The following is a 16588-nucleotide window of genomic DNA, read 5'->3' as shown; positions in this document are numbered from 1 at the left end:
GGTGTGTTGCTGAGTTGCAATAAATCAGTATCTGAATTAAAGGAACGAGGACTATGATACAAACTTTCTTTTTGTCTGTTCTGGTATAGCATCATAAAAATCTGCTCATGCTCATGTATCCAGGGAGTAGGCAACAATCCACTACACTGTCAGACTAGCTCTAGGATACCAGTGGAAGTTTGAAAAAAGCTAAATCCATTTTTTAAAATAGTTAAATCCAGTCTTGCTTTCACTTGATCTAATTTCTTCTTTTCCTTGCATCTTCAATTCTTTGGAAACTTTTAGCATGGTTAGGGTGAGGATTAAATTGTTTTTGTTAGGACCTGGGCACCTTATAAGAAAAAAAATTTAGGCATCTTCATCTCAAGACTTTGAAATTTGTGATCCCTCAAAAACATGAGCTCAGAATCAGTACAACTTCTGCCTCAGGTACCACATTTTACTGGCTGGAGGGTGCAAGGGCACGAAATGTAGGCATATTGCCCTTGTGTCAGGGTACACTTGTCAAGGAGCTTGTCAGCCTTGCTCATTCACATCATGTTTTTTGTAGTGTAAAAAATATGCTTTGGAAATCAGTGTGCAAATTGTACAGAGAGCAATGAGAAATGAGGGGGAAGGTAAAGGTCTGGTTTGGAAGTAGAATCCAGCTCTAGTTTCGGGGATTATGACACGGAACAAATAGATGTTGCTGGCAGTATTGTTCACTGTCTTTGGCTGTGTAAGTTTGGAAGGGCTCTGGAGAGATACTGCAAAATAAAATCTTATGTTAAGTCCTTAATAGGCCAAATGTCTAGAAAAACCCAACAGTCCAATAAACAACAAGAAAACACATTCATAGCTTTGCTCCTACTCCACATTAAACTCTGAATGCACAAGAAACATTTTTCCCAAAAAAACGAAATTTAAACTTCTGTTTACTTCTCTAATATCCACTGATTTTTTAGATATAATTTTATAGCCAGGTGTGTGGTGTAAAAGTGATTAGAAATCTAGAACCTGTTTTTAGAATAAAGAGCTAAACATTTCACTGTGTTACTACAAGCAAATTATTTGTTCAATTATTTCCTTTGGTCAATCAATTGCAACCTCGTAGTGGGTGCAGCTCTATGGTGTTGCTGGTGGTTATTCTAAGGGTTTTTTTGCTTTACCTCATTCTTCCCTCTCCTTCTCTGCCTTCCAGCATGCACTTAATCCAGGTGGACTCTGTTCAGCGATGGATGGAGGACCTGAAGTTGATGACAGACTGTGAATGTATGTGCATTCTCCAGTCCAAGCCCATCAGCATTGAGAAGGATGAACCAAATGAACTCATCCTTTCCTCACAGTACAGCACCTGTGATAACTTGCAGCTTCTGCTAAAGAGGGCTTGGATCATAAGCACAGAATTGACCAGGATTGCTCAGAAGCTGGACAAGAACAGATGGCAGAGGGTCCACAGCATGACAGTGAGGGTCAACTGCCACGTGCGTTCCATGATAAACGAGTACAACACCTTCACCAGGAGTTCTTCAGAAGAAATGCACCAGGTGAGAAGATGCCTTGATGGCATGTTTCTCCTGCTTTTGGAATTTTTATTTTATTGTAATTATTAAAACTTGCTTTAAACAATCTGTAAGAAATCCTTACGTACTGATACTGGTCCCTTGTTTAAGGCTTTCCTATCCTGTTCCAGCAATGGAAAGATTCTTGACTTACTTTGGATCCTATTTTATCATGGGCTTGATTCTGAATATTAATAGTGTTGTCAAATTGCATTTAAAAAACCATTTTGCTTTTGAAGACTACAGGACTAAAGTATTTTGACAACCAACCTTTGAGTTCCTTTGCATTTACAATGTAGAAAGTGCTACTTTTTTATTGACCTCATTTTTATCTCTACCTGTTTTATACAGAAAAGTAGCTGAAGGGTGTTATGAAATATTATCTTTTGGGAGGGTTTTCAATTAACAAACAAGCATTACTTATTTTTGTGAGGCAACTGTGTGTATGGACGTAACTTTAAAACCACTTTCTCTTTCTCTCTCTGCAGCTTGAAAAACTTTTAGTAGACAAGTGTTCAGAATTTACAGCATTCACAGAAAGGTAACTTAAATTTTGTAGTTGCAATATTAATTTTGCTGTTTTATTATGTTGTAGAACTTCCAATGAAAAGCACAAATCCATGAGCACCCTCAACTGTTTGAGCTAGGCCCCTGGAACTCTGCAGTGTTCCTAATGTTAATCTCTTGTGCGTGAAGTGAGTTGCTTTTACCTAAACTTCATCCTAATGAAAGATGGGATCTGCTGCTGCACAAAGAGCCTGACAAAGATGTAAAGCTGCATGCAAATGTATTTTTTAGGACTTTTAGGCATCAAGAGAGAAAATCTGTCTCTACTGATATCAGTGACAAAGTTCCCTTTTAGTTCTGTGGAGTCAAGATTTCAGGTGGTGTGAAAACTTGGGTTGTGAGACTGTCGTATTACGTGTTCCTGTATGAACAGATCCATGTATTGTAAATCAAACCACAGTAAATACACATCCCTTTAAACTGTAGTTGTAGGTTTACTCATCTCCCTTCACTCTGGAATGCTGTGACTGGAAAATAAAAATCTCTGTAATTCTTCTCATGATAGTTACACTTTCTAACATAAGTTACCCATTTCCCCCAGCACAGTTCAATCACCCTTTTTAAATTAATTTAAACACTGTGCAAGTCATTCTGTTTTGGGGATATCATCAGGGAAAAAGACACCATCTGATTATCAGGAAATAACATTTTTTTGGTGCACTATTGCTTTTTGCCAAACCTGCACAGCTCAGACTTTAGTTTTATATTCTACTAGGAGACATGGTGCTTAAATAATGAGCTCCAATCTCAAAGTGCCTGCCCCAAATCAGCCCTCTCCCTTGTCTTTTTGACAAAAAATTGATATACGTGGCTGACAGACAGGTAAAGCTGAAAAGGTGACCCGTGTGCAGCTAGAGAGGCTGATCACCCAAACTATATCTTCCATTACAGTGGCCTGCCTGGGTGGAATATGTTTTGAAAACTCAAATGAATGCCTTTCTGTGAGGATGTATTAGTTATTTTATTTGAATTGTATAAAGTTTTCCATCTTTATTTCATTTCTTCAATTATAGCCTAACATCACTGGTTGCAGGACAACTATACCAACTCTGTAAAGATGCTTTATGTATCTTTCCATATAGAGGGCCAAATTTTATTTTTGATTATGCTGTTTAACTCATCTGGACACACATTTCTTTCTTCATCCTTATCCTGCTATCATTAAACTATGACAAAGAAGGTAAAGACATGAAAATTACTGAAAGCCCTTCATTGATCATGAGGGGTGGATATGGACAGCTGCAGTTGAAATGCAGGCATCCAAGAGTAATTGGAAAAGAGCAGTGTTACAACTGTATAAACACACAGCATCTGTGGCAAAATTTGGCCTGCAGTCTGTGAGGTAAATTGTGATACCAAAATTATTCAATAGTGTCCACTGTTATCCTTTCATGGTGTACTTACCATGTGTAGGCAAAGCTTTGATTAAAATCTGGAATGATGCCAATGGCACAAAGACAATGTCCTTGTGAACAGCTCAATTCCCATTATACCCCGTGATTAACATGGGCCTCACCTCTGACAATCAGCTCTGTTGCATCCTTTCTTCCTTCATCCCTATTCTTTCTCTTTCTTTTCAGGTGCTTACAGACTGAAGATGAAGAGATACTGAAGTCCATGAAATCTTGTGTTAATGAAACACTCACTACTGTTGCCCAGTATTTTGGCCAGTTGATAGAGCTGGTTTTGACACATGAAACACAGGTTTGTTTGTAGTAAAAAAAAAACCCCAAAAACAAACAAACAAAAAAAACAAACCAAAAAGGTCTTCCAAAATTGTTGAATCTTGAGGATAACCATCCATTAAGGATCCAAGGTTGGGTTGGATGGGGCTTCTGAGCAACCTGATCTAGTGGAAGTTGTCCCTGCTAATGGCAGGGACATGGCAACAGGATGTCTTTAGAGGCCCCTTCCAACACAAGCCATTCTATAATTCTGTGATTAAGAGAAGGATTAGAATTACAGCTCTCAATTTTCAACAAACTTATGATCAGTAACTCACACATGTTGCAATGAGATTTAGGTATTCTTATTCTCAAATTCTGCAATAACCTGAAATTCTGAACAAAATGAACTTGTGGCTCATCATGTTACTTATTTTTCCTGATGTCTCTTTCTTGCAAGGCATCTAAATGATGACTTCTGGTTGTCCCTTCCAGCCTTACCCATTCTGTGATTCTGATTCTGTGAAATACACTGAGTAATTTCTCTGAGGCTTCAAATAAGTTAATTGTTTTTCCATTCGATCATTATTGAAACAGTAGCGAGTCTAGCCAACCTATCTTGACTTACACTGTTTTCTTTCTTTCTCAGTAGAAATCCATACTCTAATCTTCCTCACATATAAAAACCTCAAAAGTAATTCTGCTCAGTTAATGTGTCCATGTTTTAGACTGATGTTATGCTGAATTTTTTTGTTGTCCCTGCAGAAAAAGAGGAGAGGTTTAATGAACACAAATAGTTAAATAGCATTTATTACAGTGCCAAAACAAAATTAATGCATGGTATTGGTTAAAGTTTAACATACCCTAATCTGTTAAGATGGCAAAAAAATTTGTGGTTGTTTCAGAAATATCCCTTCTGGTTTTAAATGATTATTACCAGGAGGTGAGAATATCCCAAATACATTTTTAGAATTACAGTCAAACTAACAAGCTACTTGCTAATGCTCTTCAGGTGGGATCTATGAGAGCTACATGAAATGTATGAGTTGAAGTGTGTAAATAATTTTTCATATTTCAAATTCAGTGAGTAGGTTGCCGTTGTTAAGATGCTTATTCTTTTCAGTCTGAAGAGCAGTTCTTCACTGCTGATATTTCTGCCTTTGGGCATCTTGGCACCTACTGATACACCTGAAATCCTACTCCATTTTTTTTAAGGGAATGGAATTATTGACTTCATATCATCTTGTGTGTATTTGTGTGGCTGAAGGACTTGGATTAGAAGTCATTAATAAAAACAATTTTATGAAGAGTTTTCTGAGCCATTCAGTCAGGCTATGTGCCCACTTCTGCCATAAAAACACACTGTCTGGGGGTAGTTTGCTGCTCTGAAGCAGACTAAGTGTCTGTGTGAGAGGTTTCATCTTAAATTGTATCAAGAGCTTTTTCTCAAATCAGTGTATCAGGATTTTATTCAGGATAGGTTCATATCAAAATGTGAACTCAAGCTATGTTTTTTATGGAATATTCTTCTAATGCTAAAGGTGGAAGAACAGAGCCTCTTAGAGGGAAGGTAATTGAATTTTTTATAAATAACAGTGTAAAATGTGGGATACTTCCTTGCGCTTTTCCAAAGTTGGATTAAATACAAAAATGCTTACCTTCCTCCTCCTAGCAAATATAATTAATTCTTCTAATGAGTCTATGCCTTTTTTCAGAAACAAAATTAAATAGACTTTATGGTCTTCTCACAGCTGTGCTTCTCTAAAGCTGCAGCGGCACAAATGCAAAAGCAAGATAATTATTTACAAAGATAAAACTATTTAATCTATTTCATATATTGGAGAAACAAACTATGTTTCTTTATAAGAATCTCTATTTGTCAGTGATGTTTTGACTAAGAGTAGTGATGAACCCAGAGCCTTAGAAGGTAGTGTAAGAAGGGGTGTAGCAATATTCCTTATCAATAAGGTGGAAATCTTGTATGACCATGTGATTCAGCTTCTACACTAACTAAATTAGTTGCCTTCTGATAATTCTGGTTCAATCCCAGACCAAAAGCCATAACAATTTACTAAATAGCTGAAGACCGTACTGAATGTTCTCACACATGTACCTGTTGTCTCACTCTGTTAATATTTATTTTTGAATATCACTATCTTTGGTTACATCTACTCAAATGCAGTGAGAAATGTGTGTTATCAGTCTGACTCCAAGTTTTTTATCCTGCATCCCCCAGAACCTGCTGAGGCAGATAGAGCTCTCGGGCAGTCTGTACGTCATGGAGTCGGCCATCAGCAGTTTATTCAGCCTTGCCCAGGAAGGTGCTCACCTCTGCCGCATCATAGCCAAGGTGAGGGATATATGGAGTAATCCAGTGCAAACTAGCCATACAAGAAAGTAATTTTACTGAAGAGCAACAAAATTTACTCTGAGAAACTACTTTTTTCCTCTTCTTGTGGTGCTTTTGCAACTCTTACTCTACATAATTTACCACTGCAACTATTGTATTAGAGGTTTTTTTTCTAAAGAGGACCACGTCCCCTCAGTCTTTAATTTAATAAAGCCCAGTACCTGTGCAAGCAGCTTCAGTAGGATGGTTAGCTCCAACAGGCTTCTCAGCATTGCTTCAGTTGCTGTCTTTGTGCCAGCTGAGGTATTATCACTCCCTTCATCATTTTGGGAACTTTTTTAGTGTCTCACCTGATAATACTTTTTAAATACCAGCCGTGTAAACGGAGAAAAACTTTACAGTTGGCCATGGCTGTGGCAGACTGTGCAGAGAAATAGCAAGACCTCTTCAGCTGTGTGTACAGGGGGGTTAGAGATATTATTAAAGATGCAAATGTAGAAATACTTCACACCCATAATTATCCTTTATCAAAAGACCATCATTGCAGTTACTTCTGCCAATGTGTGTTCTCATTTACTGAGTAGTTGGTGCTAACTTTTGGTATAAATGAGTCATTCTGCCAAGATCTGTGATACTGGAAATCCCTGCAGAGTTTGCACCTTTGAGGACACTTGGATCTTGAAAAAGTGAGAAAGGTGGGACATGGTGTCTTGATGAGGATGGGATAAGCACAACCACAGGGCATGCAGAAAGAGGAAAACCTCCCTCCCCCAGCTTCTGCTTGTGGAGTGCTGTGCCAGTTCCTTGTCCTACCCAGAGACAGGGTTAGACAGCAGCATTTCATTACTTCTGATGTGCCTTTAGACGGAGATTTACACCACAAAATGTACTCCTCTGATCTGAAGCCTGAGAATGAGGCAGACTCAGAAACCTATAGTGGATTCTGGCAACAACCTGAGAGAGTCCGTTTTTTTCTAAATTGGTATTTGAGCTCCACTCAGTGGTACCCAAAAACAATGCTAAAATGTTGAGTATTGAGAAAATGCAGAACTAACAAATTAAAGAAAATTGGTCTTGGGCTTTTTATCATTTTACAACTTCCATAACAGTTTAATTTAGCAGAAGTGAAGTCTGACCTTTCATAAATCACTAAACCAATATATTTCTAAAACCTGGGCGTGTGTCACAGGTTTACAACTGAGGAAATGCATCCCCTTATGCAAAGAACCCTAAGTGGTGTTTGGCTGCCAAATTACAGCAGTGATTGCATAACCTGTCCCGTGCCTCTGTCTGCCCTGTGCACTGGGAAATGCATTTGTCCAGACTGACCATTATCCTTCACCCTCTGTATTGCCTCAGTTACCTGCATCAGTGACCAAGGGGGCAGAGGAACTGCAACAGACCAGAATTTCAAATTGGTCAAATGGGCAAAGAGCTCTGTTCAGACAAAGAAACTTAATAGCACTGAGCTTTGCTTGCTTTGGAGGTTAACTTGCACCTTTCCAAAAGCTCCCAATACGAATAAAGTATGCTTTTATTTATGGTTTGCAGACTTTTTGGCATTTACAGTTTTTGACCAAGTAACACACAAATACTGTTTGTGCTGTAATTCAAGTTTCATTTGTGACAGGCATCACAATCTCTGAAGCAGAAAGGAAGAGAGGGGCACTGGTTTTAGTTAGCTATGACAGAAAAATTCAGGGTGATTTGAAAAAAAATAAACTAAAAAATAATCTGTAAAATCTGTAATTGTTCTCAGTCATTATGAGGGTGAAAAAGGATTGAAGTCATGCAAAGATCTCAAAATCTTTTACAGAATCTGTAGTACCCTTGAGAGCTGTCATAGTATTCTTAAAACTAGCCAGAGATGTTGAATATTTGTTTACCGTGAAAGCAAACCTTAACAAATTTGTTCCTGTAACCTTGAAGTCTTACTCTCCATGACAAAGTGTGATCTTGTGGAACAGTGCTCTTAGTTTTATTCCTGTTCCAAGCTATAAATTACAGCTCTAAAGCACACCAATATCTAGAATGTGCAAACAAAAAAACCCCACGATACTGTTGCAAAGCTGCAGAATTACAGGAGCTGGTCTATTTCACATTTTGTTGAGGGTTTCAGTCTTCTCTCTCCTTCTCCCCCATCACCTGCTAATATTTTACAGAAACTAAGAAAGTCTATGAAATGCTGAAGCATCACCTGTAATTTTATTCCACCTACAGGCATTCTTTGACACTTTCTTTTTTAGCATGTAACTTCGTAATCTGCTGTGAAAAAATCATGTTGCTGACTCACCCTGGCAGGCAGTAGTAGTTCTCACTAGCTGTCAGAGACATAAAACCTAAGGTCTCTAACAAAAATGAGTAGTAGCACGGACAAGATAAGAAAATTAGCATTCCTTGGGGCGAAAGGGCTATAAATAAATTTGGATTTGTAACGATCAGAAGAACTGGTAGAAATCTGTTTCTTAGTTCCAGTAAATAGGTCATAGAGTGATAAAGAAAATAGTATTTTTTAAAAAATCCACTATACTGATGATAGAGTCCAATACCAACTGTACTGAACAGAGTGCTGTGATAATAAGCTTGTAAAAGAGAAAGAAGCCAAAATGAAGATATTCATACTTTCATAGAACCCCCTTTGGAGAATACTTGACTATTGTAATTCCTTACTCCTGTGCAGCAGATCACTTAGTCTGAGAAGCTTCTAATGCATCTTGCCTTACCTTCTTGATATGCCAATTCCTTTTCTAACAAGTATTTATGATGAAGATCTTCTTGGAGATCATCTATCAAAAGAATTATAAAAGCTGTCAAAGCCTTGATGGGAATTTACTGTGCTTTGTGTCATTTCAGTCTGAAACTGCAAAATATTCCACCTTAGAATTAGATGCCTTTTGCTTCCCCTCTTTTTTCACTCAATTCACATAGTTTTGTTGATTACATTTCAGATGATTTCGTGACCTACACCTAGCCCTTCTGAACAGCATCCCACAAAATTGAATTCCTGTTAATCCAATATAGGAGAGACATAGGTCATCAAGTAGTGAAGCAAGTGTCCTTCTCTTCCTCTGAATGTTTACCCACTTGACCAATTTGTGTATATCCCTGTCAGATGGAATGGTTTGGCATCACTGCAAAAGATACAGGGGATGAATCTTGAAAAAGGTGAATAAAGTCTGAGAACTGCTCCGATCCCAGTGAGGGGACTGGTTTTTGACAAGCCAAGGAATGAGGCTCAGCATTTTCCACCCGTCCAATATTTCACTTACAGATCTCTCGGTTCATTACTCGTGGTCAATATTTTACAGCTTAGTAATGGCACATGAGGCACAAAATAAAGAGTACAGATCTCCTCCTGACAAATGCGGTGATAAATCACTTCCTGTCCATCAGAGGCAAAATCAGGGCACCCATTTGGCATAGAGAAGGCTTGAAGCAAATGTGCCAGCATCACTTGAGCATTACTAGATTTGTCCACAAACTTCTGCTTATTATGGCTAAAGCAGAGGATTAGATCATCCCTGATTCCTTTGAACTGTGGGAAAATTCAAATTGATAATGAAATTTAAAAAAAAAAAACCAAAAACCTGTTACCTCTGGCTTGAGAATGATAATGCAACACCTTTTTCCCTGTATTTTTGATAGACACTTTAATTACTGCTTGGGTGAAATATCGGTATCCTTTTGAGGAAGGAAAAATATGACTGAAACTTTTTTATTCGTGTACTGCCTCTTTTTTCCTTTAAAGGTTCAGAAATATCTTTCTGCATCAGACTATATATTGAGGTACCAGATAAAAAATAACAGAAACGTGAACACTTGCAATTCCAGAAATAAGTTTTACTCCTAACAAACTTCAGCAAGCCCATTGTTTTCACTGATGTCACAGAAATTCCATATGCTTGTGCAAAGACATGATATAAAACTTCTATCTGGAAAATGTGTTGAATAGTTAACTTTGTCTAATTCTATATGACTTGGTGTGAATTTTTTGTTAGACTGAACAGAGGGTTTTGCTTCCTCTATTATTCTCTACTGTATTCAAGCAGACCTAGTACAGAAATATAGAATTCTGGAAATGAGTAAAGTCTGAATTGTAGCCCAGAGGTTTTAAGTGAGTATAACCTGTTGAGCTTTCAAATAATGCTTGGGGAAAAAATGGCTGAGGAAAAAATAGATGACTTATGTGAATCTAAATATATTTTTAAACAGAATCTACTGAAACAAGCTTAAAAAAAGGGTGCACTTTTAACACAGTCCATGATTTCAACTATTTTTGATTTACTGCTCTAATCCGAATACTTTAGTCTGAGAACTTTCATCCATCGTCAATAATTTAAATGCTTTCCTCTTCACCACGTCTGCTTTTGCATCATAAAAGTCATATGTAGTTTACCTGATAGCACAACATTTTGAAATGAAAAATAATTTAAAAAAACCCCACCACACGAAGTGCAGCAATTGTAGGCATTTAACTATATTTCTATTTGTTATGTGAAATTTGCTAAAAGGTATTTGCAAGCTGTGTTGGAAATTAATTAAGGATAGCTACCCTAGTATGTACACAAGTCTTTGTCACTATTGTTGTATTTAAAGAAAAGCTTTTAGCGATGAAAATTTTGTTTATTAGAGGATGAAGATATGGATTGTGTCTGTTTAACATTTGACTCCTAGTTCCACCTTATTTTCAGTAGCTCTTCAACCATATGACCTTCTGGTTCATAATTTTAGCATTAAGTAAATATAATGTGGAGCTCAGAAATTAGAGGAATGGGAAATATATGACAATAAAAATCTATTTTATACTAATAGAATATGGCTGAAGGATCACTTAAATGTCACTCTAATTGCCACCTATTGATGATTCTTTGTAACTTTTGCAGGAATGTCAGGTTTAATTTAAATGGAGCTTGTAATTGGTAGAAGTCAATCACTTAAGCACACCTCCTACTGAGGTTGTATTACTTTTCCATCACTTAGTGTACAAGCATTAATCCACTTGAGTTCTCTGTGTGAGCTTAACACCCTCTTTGTTGGTGTTGTTGCTATAGCTATTTTGGATAAACTGCTAAAGGAATCCATGCGTCAGCCCAATCTTGGTTAAGTACTAGGGAAACCTCCAGTGCTGTTTTCCTGATTTCCATTTTTCCCCTACAGGAAGGAGGTGTTGTTTCTCTCTTTAAGATCTGTCGCCAGGATTGTTTCAGGTGCCTTTATCCCCAGACCCTGAGAACACTGGCATCAATTTGCTGTGTAGAGGAAGGGATGCACCAGCTGGAAAAGGTAGGCACTTCCGGATTCTTTACTGACTGTGTCATAAATAGAGAAGCCCTGTCTTTAATCTCTTCCAGAAATTGATAATTTGGTGGTGTTTGATACTGTGTTCCATATAATGCTCACCTTTTCAGTGCTGAACACATCTTCAGTCTTTACAAAATTAGTCCCAGCAATAGCATTATGCTATTATCCTTGCACAAATAAGCTTTCTAAGTAGGATAGTTTTATGAAGCAGGTAAACATGTTACTAACTACATCAAAAAAAGAGAACAAACTAGACAAATTATAATTTCTGGACTCTCTGAATGTTTGTTCAGAAACTCCACTGTTTCAAATCATCCTTAAAAGACAGAAGGCTTAATACCTCTTTAAATTCTTTCCTGATGCTCTGATAGGGCTCCTGCTTGTGCCAGTGCTGCAGCTTGTGAGAGTTGTAGTGCACAGAAAGAAGTGGGACAGATATGGTCATTAGTCAATCAAAAAATGCGTCTACTAATCAGCAGCAGATTTCATAAAAGCCACTTTTAACTGTGATGGCCGACACCAAAAAATTATCCAGATAAAATTATAGCAACTTCTTTAGGCTCCTTTCCTTTCTCACACTCACTACCTTCTGCTGTGTTTTGGAAAACGAACACTTCTGGTCACTAAATCATGATCTCATCCTTTGTATTTCATAAAACAGTCATCTTCCCCAGCTGAATTATGGCCTCTTCAAGTTAATGATAAATGATTTCACTGCCTCTTTACATTGACATGTCTTGTAATTTACTGCCCCGAATTCAAGCAAACTGTGACCGAACACCTGCAGCAAAAGCAAGTCTCTGAGTTTACAGTAAATGAAGATGACTTAAATTTTTTTTGACATAATGCTGGTTCAGATTGACACCAGAATCAGTCTAAAAGGATCTTTCATTATGTCCACTATAATGGCAGAGTTAATAGAGTTGGAAATGAAAAAGATTGATTTAAGTCACCCGGTCCAATTCCTGGCAGCGCCAACATGTGTTTAATGTGGCCCATATCAAAGCTGATGGAACACGAATCCCAGAAAAATTGAACACTCTCAAACTCATGTTTCTTTGATCTGCTTTAATGTTGGCCACGAGTAAAATTGGTTAGGGTAAACTTGATCACAATTGGCATTGGAGTAGTGTTTAAAGGATTCTTAACTGAAATCCCTACCTTCATGGCATTTCAGTTCTTAAAGCATCTTCTTTAAATATGAATAGATTTTTCTTTCAAAATTTGAAGCACTCTTCCAAAGAACACAAAAAAGAGGTAAAAGTATTAGCAATCCTGTAATTACAAAAGTTATCATAGGACTTCTTATCTTGCAGAAAGGGTGGCTTCTTTTCTCCAACTAAGTATCTGGATGCTGGTGAATATCATTATGCCACCTAGTGCATTAAAATATCAGTGCAATTTGAACTTGGTTTTTAATGACAGAAACTTCATTAAAAAAAGCAAACGTAGCCACCAAGCAATTCAGATTAGGCAAATCAAGATACAAACGAACAAACAAAAACCTGTGCAAGCCCTTCTCCCTGTATTCAATTGCACAGCCATTGCAGTGTTTAAAAGACCACTTAAAAGAAAGCAGCAAGAGCTCTAATTTGTTATGAAACACTGCTACACTTTCTGCAGTAATTGCGGTGCTTAATTGCTAAAGACATCAGGAATATTTATTTATCCAGTGCTTTTTGACCTTGCCAATTCAGTGCCCATTTCTAAAGATGTAGAAAATTGTCTATTTTAATGAAAAATATTTCTTTCCATTTAAAAAAAAAAAAAATTATTGTTCTTCCCAGCCACACATAAATATATCACACTGGAAAAAGCCATTATCACCTTTTTTGTCATCTTGATAAACAAGCTGATCTTTGCTATAATTGCAGTGATAAGGTAGTTGGTGCAATGATTAGCTCTTCCTCTTTTAAGTGAATCTAGTTGGCTCTGTGTACAATGGTGTAAAATCAGTTGGTTAAAATGCGAGTTTGGAACATTTATTTCACTTGCAAGTAATTTACTGAATTGTGATAACATACTGGTACTCTTACTTTGTTGTACATTGAAGTGCAGAGCTCCAGGAACTCAAGAGTAACAAATCAGGCAATTAAAGTAGAAAAATAGTGAAGAAATAGTCCCATTTTGTGCCCGAGAACCGCATAAATAAATGTTCTCTGTAAGCTATGCTCAACAAGTGGTAATTTTGGTGCTTCAAGCTGCTTTTGGGTGTCTGGTTGTTTAATACACTTTAATTTTGTAATCCACTGTGACACCAGCAGGTTTGAGATTATTATTTGGTCTCAGCTTCCCGACCAGTCCTACTTCAGAGTGGAGTGGAGAGACCCTGGAAAAGCAATCAGAACATATTATTCCTACAGCTGTTTGTACCCAAGTAAACTTTGTCATCTGTCTCTTGTGGCACTCAAGCATGCAAAGTTTTGTGGGGAAAACTCACTGCACCAGAAAAGATGGTTGTTCTTGATTTGGGCATTCAGAGTTTATACAGAGGCAATGAGTAATACAGGTAGTTGGGAATAGAGAAAATAGATAAAATCCCTAAACCCAGAACTGGAAGGAGTTTGTGAGAGCTGAGCTTGACTGAAACTGAAGAACAATGTTAGTGCTGCACATGCAGACAGACCTGGTGGTGTGTCGTGCCTGAGGTTTAGGACAGAAATACAATGATGTAGTGGGAGATTGGCTCTCAAGATTTGTTAAGGGTTCTGGAGAGAAGAATATCTGAACCTTTATGAATGAGCTTTGTGAAGTTAATTCACCTCAATGTAGGAAGGACTGTTGGAGGCACAGATTTGGGAGAGATTGTGTGTATTTAGTGGTGCTTAAGGTTCAAAAAAGTAAAAATTGTGATCTTGGTATGTATATCCTGGAAATTGAATTAGGAATAACTGTACTTCAAGTAATGCTTTCATTATCAAGACACACATAAAACCTAACAGACATGGTCTTCAACATGGAGCAACCTTGCCTGGAAATGGGATTTGTGTTTGAATTGACATGTTTTTCCTAAACCAATTCTTCAGCCCTTACCCCCCTGAGGCTGCATTAATTCCTTGTTTTGCAGAGCTCTCTGAACAAAGTGTCTCCTATACATTTGCTGACACACAGTCTCATTAAAGTCTAAAAACTGTGGCAGTTTCTCTGCTTCAGGGCTGTCTGTACAAAAGCTGGTGATGGTGGTGCTAAAAGGCATGGCTTTCCAATTTTTGCCCTACTGAAGCTCAGTTATGTGGCTTTCCATTGAAGCTTCTGTGGCAATGAACTTCCTGCTGCAATAAAAGAGCTGCAGAGCTGGTTCAGAACTAAATAGCAAACAGTGAAATGTACTGCAGCTTTTACTCTGCATGTGAAATGTTATCACATGAAAAAATGCATCTTAGGTGGGACCTAGATCATGGGTCAACTGCCACAAAAACAGGATGATTATACAAATAGTCAGCTGCTTAAATTTTCACAGTGTGCAGAGTACAGTTACTTACATTATTTAAACTACTCCAGAATGCAAGACACCTGGAATCAACTCATTAAGAGGAGATAATCCAGAGACATGGGTGACAACAGCTGTTGCTTTCATTAGTAAAACCTTTTTAACAAATGACACAGCTTTTATCACTGTGCTTTAAGTAAAATTGCCTAGGAATAGATTACAAATTACTTTGAATCCTTCATTTAAAGCACACTAAATCAAATTACCTCCAGAAGAAGAAGGGTAAAGAAAGTACGAAGTATATATTTTTTTGTGGCTGGGAAACTATATGAATTCTACAAAGACTTATAAAACATGAGTGACCTAAAAATCTATTACTCATTGTGAACCCACTCTGAGTCTTAGAATAACCATATTCTTATACACAGTAATAATTTCTGCATGATGGGAATGTAGTCTGTCCATGATGCAGCTGAAAAAACAAGCTTTTCTGGGGAATTAAGTAAAATCTACATTACAGAGCTTCCTCCTACAACTTATTCACAGTTTTTGGGTGCATGTGTGTTGATTACTTAATTCAGCTCCAACCACTTTGAACTTTGAGTTTCAAACATGAAACTCAATAAAAATCATGGAGTAATTTTGCTTCAGGTGAAATCTCATCTTCTAAACCCACTGAAGTTCATGTAACTGTACAATGAGATGGAAGTGAGAACTCTGCATTAGGAAGAAATTCCTCACCGTGAGGGTGGTGCAACACTGGGACAGGTTTCCCAGAAAAGTTGTGGTGATGCCTGGAAGTGGCTACCTGAAAACAGAGGCTAGACAAGACTAAGAGAATAACAGTAGGTATTTATTTGAAGGGCCTTCAAAGGTACACCTTGGGAGTGTAAACCAATGAGGGGCTCCACTCAAGATGGACCCTGGGTCACGGGTTCTTCACACTTTTATAAGTTTGGTCCATTTGCATATCGGGGTTAATTCTCCAATTATAACTTCAGTTCATGATGTAATTACCCCAAGTTTACCCCTCCTCTTCAGAGGCTTTTAGTTTACACATTTTGGGGCCTGGGACAATCAAGGTGTCCTTGAAGAGCAAACCTAGAGAGGCTTTGTTATGTCTAACCAGCACGAGAGAACAGCAGCTAACAGGCCACACGAAACTTCAGAGTTACACACTAGGCAGTACAGGATTTGAAAAATACAAAAGTTAAAACCTAAGGCATCAGTGGATGTCCCATCCCTGGAAGTGTTCAAGGCCAGATTGGACGAGGCTTTGAGCAGCCTGGTCTAGTGGAAGATGTTGGAAGTAGATGATCTTTAAGATCCCTTCCAACCCTAACCATTCCATGAGTTATGGAGAGGGCTTTCATTATGAGAGCTTGGATGGTATGAAAGTAAAGTCACTAATTCAAAGGCTGAATGCAAAAGTTAGCTGGTGGCCTACGGATTTCATTGTCACAACATGGGAATGCTCCACAATCAGGAATGTTTTAATTTTCATAGTACCTGGTATACAATGGAAATAACTTTGTACAAGGGATGGAAAATTTTCCTGATCTGAATGAATGATATAGTTGCCTTCATATTTCATTATTCCAAATACAAAATGTCAAGGGATATTATTAATAATAGTCTTCTCGGAAAGGTATGTGAGATTGCCAGTTTAGATAGGAGAAACCCATGGGCTGCTACATTTAAAAGCATGTCTGCAGGTTGTTTGCTTCTTTTAAGA

At 37.7% G+C, this 16588-nt stretch overlaps 1 protein-coding gene across 2 annotated transcripts in view; it reads left to right on the top strand.

Moving 5' to 3' along the window:
- Positions 1-16588, top strand: part of INSC (INSC spindle orientation adaptor protein) — a 125654-nt gene that overhangs the window by 64911 nt on the left and 44155 nt on the right. For both annotated transcript variants that reach the window (XM_048308393.1, XM_048308392.1), the window contains 5 exons: positions 1181-1526; positions 2030-2082; positions 3689-3812; positions 6009-6122; positions 11280-11405. In XM_048308393.1, the coding sequence (XP_048164350.1) occupies positions 1181-1526; positions 2030-2082; positions 3689-3812; positions 6009-6122; positions 11280-11405 (763 nt within the window). The remainder of the gene's footprint in view (positions 1-1180; positions 1527-2029; positions 2083-3688; positions 3813-6008; positions 6123-11279; positions 11406-16588) is intronic.

The sequence above is a fragment of the Corvus hawaiiensis genome, chromosome 6, assembly GCF_020740725.1.
Source record: "Corvus hawaiiensis isolate bCorHaw1 chromosome 6, bCorHaw1.pri.cur, whole genome shotgun sequence".
NCBI lineage: Eukaryota > Metazoa > Chordata > Aves > Passeriformes > Corvidae > Corvus > Corvus hawaiiensis.
This window is presented reverse-complemented; position numbering and strand designations above follow the sequence as displayed.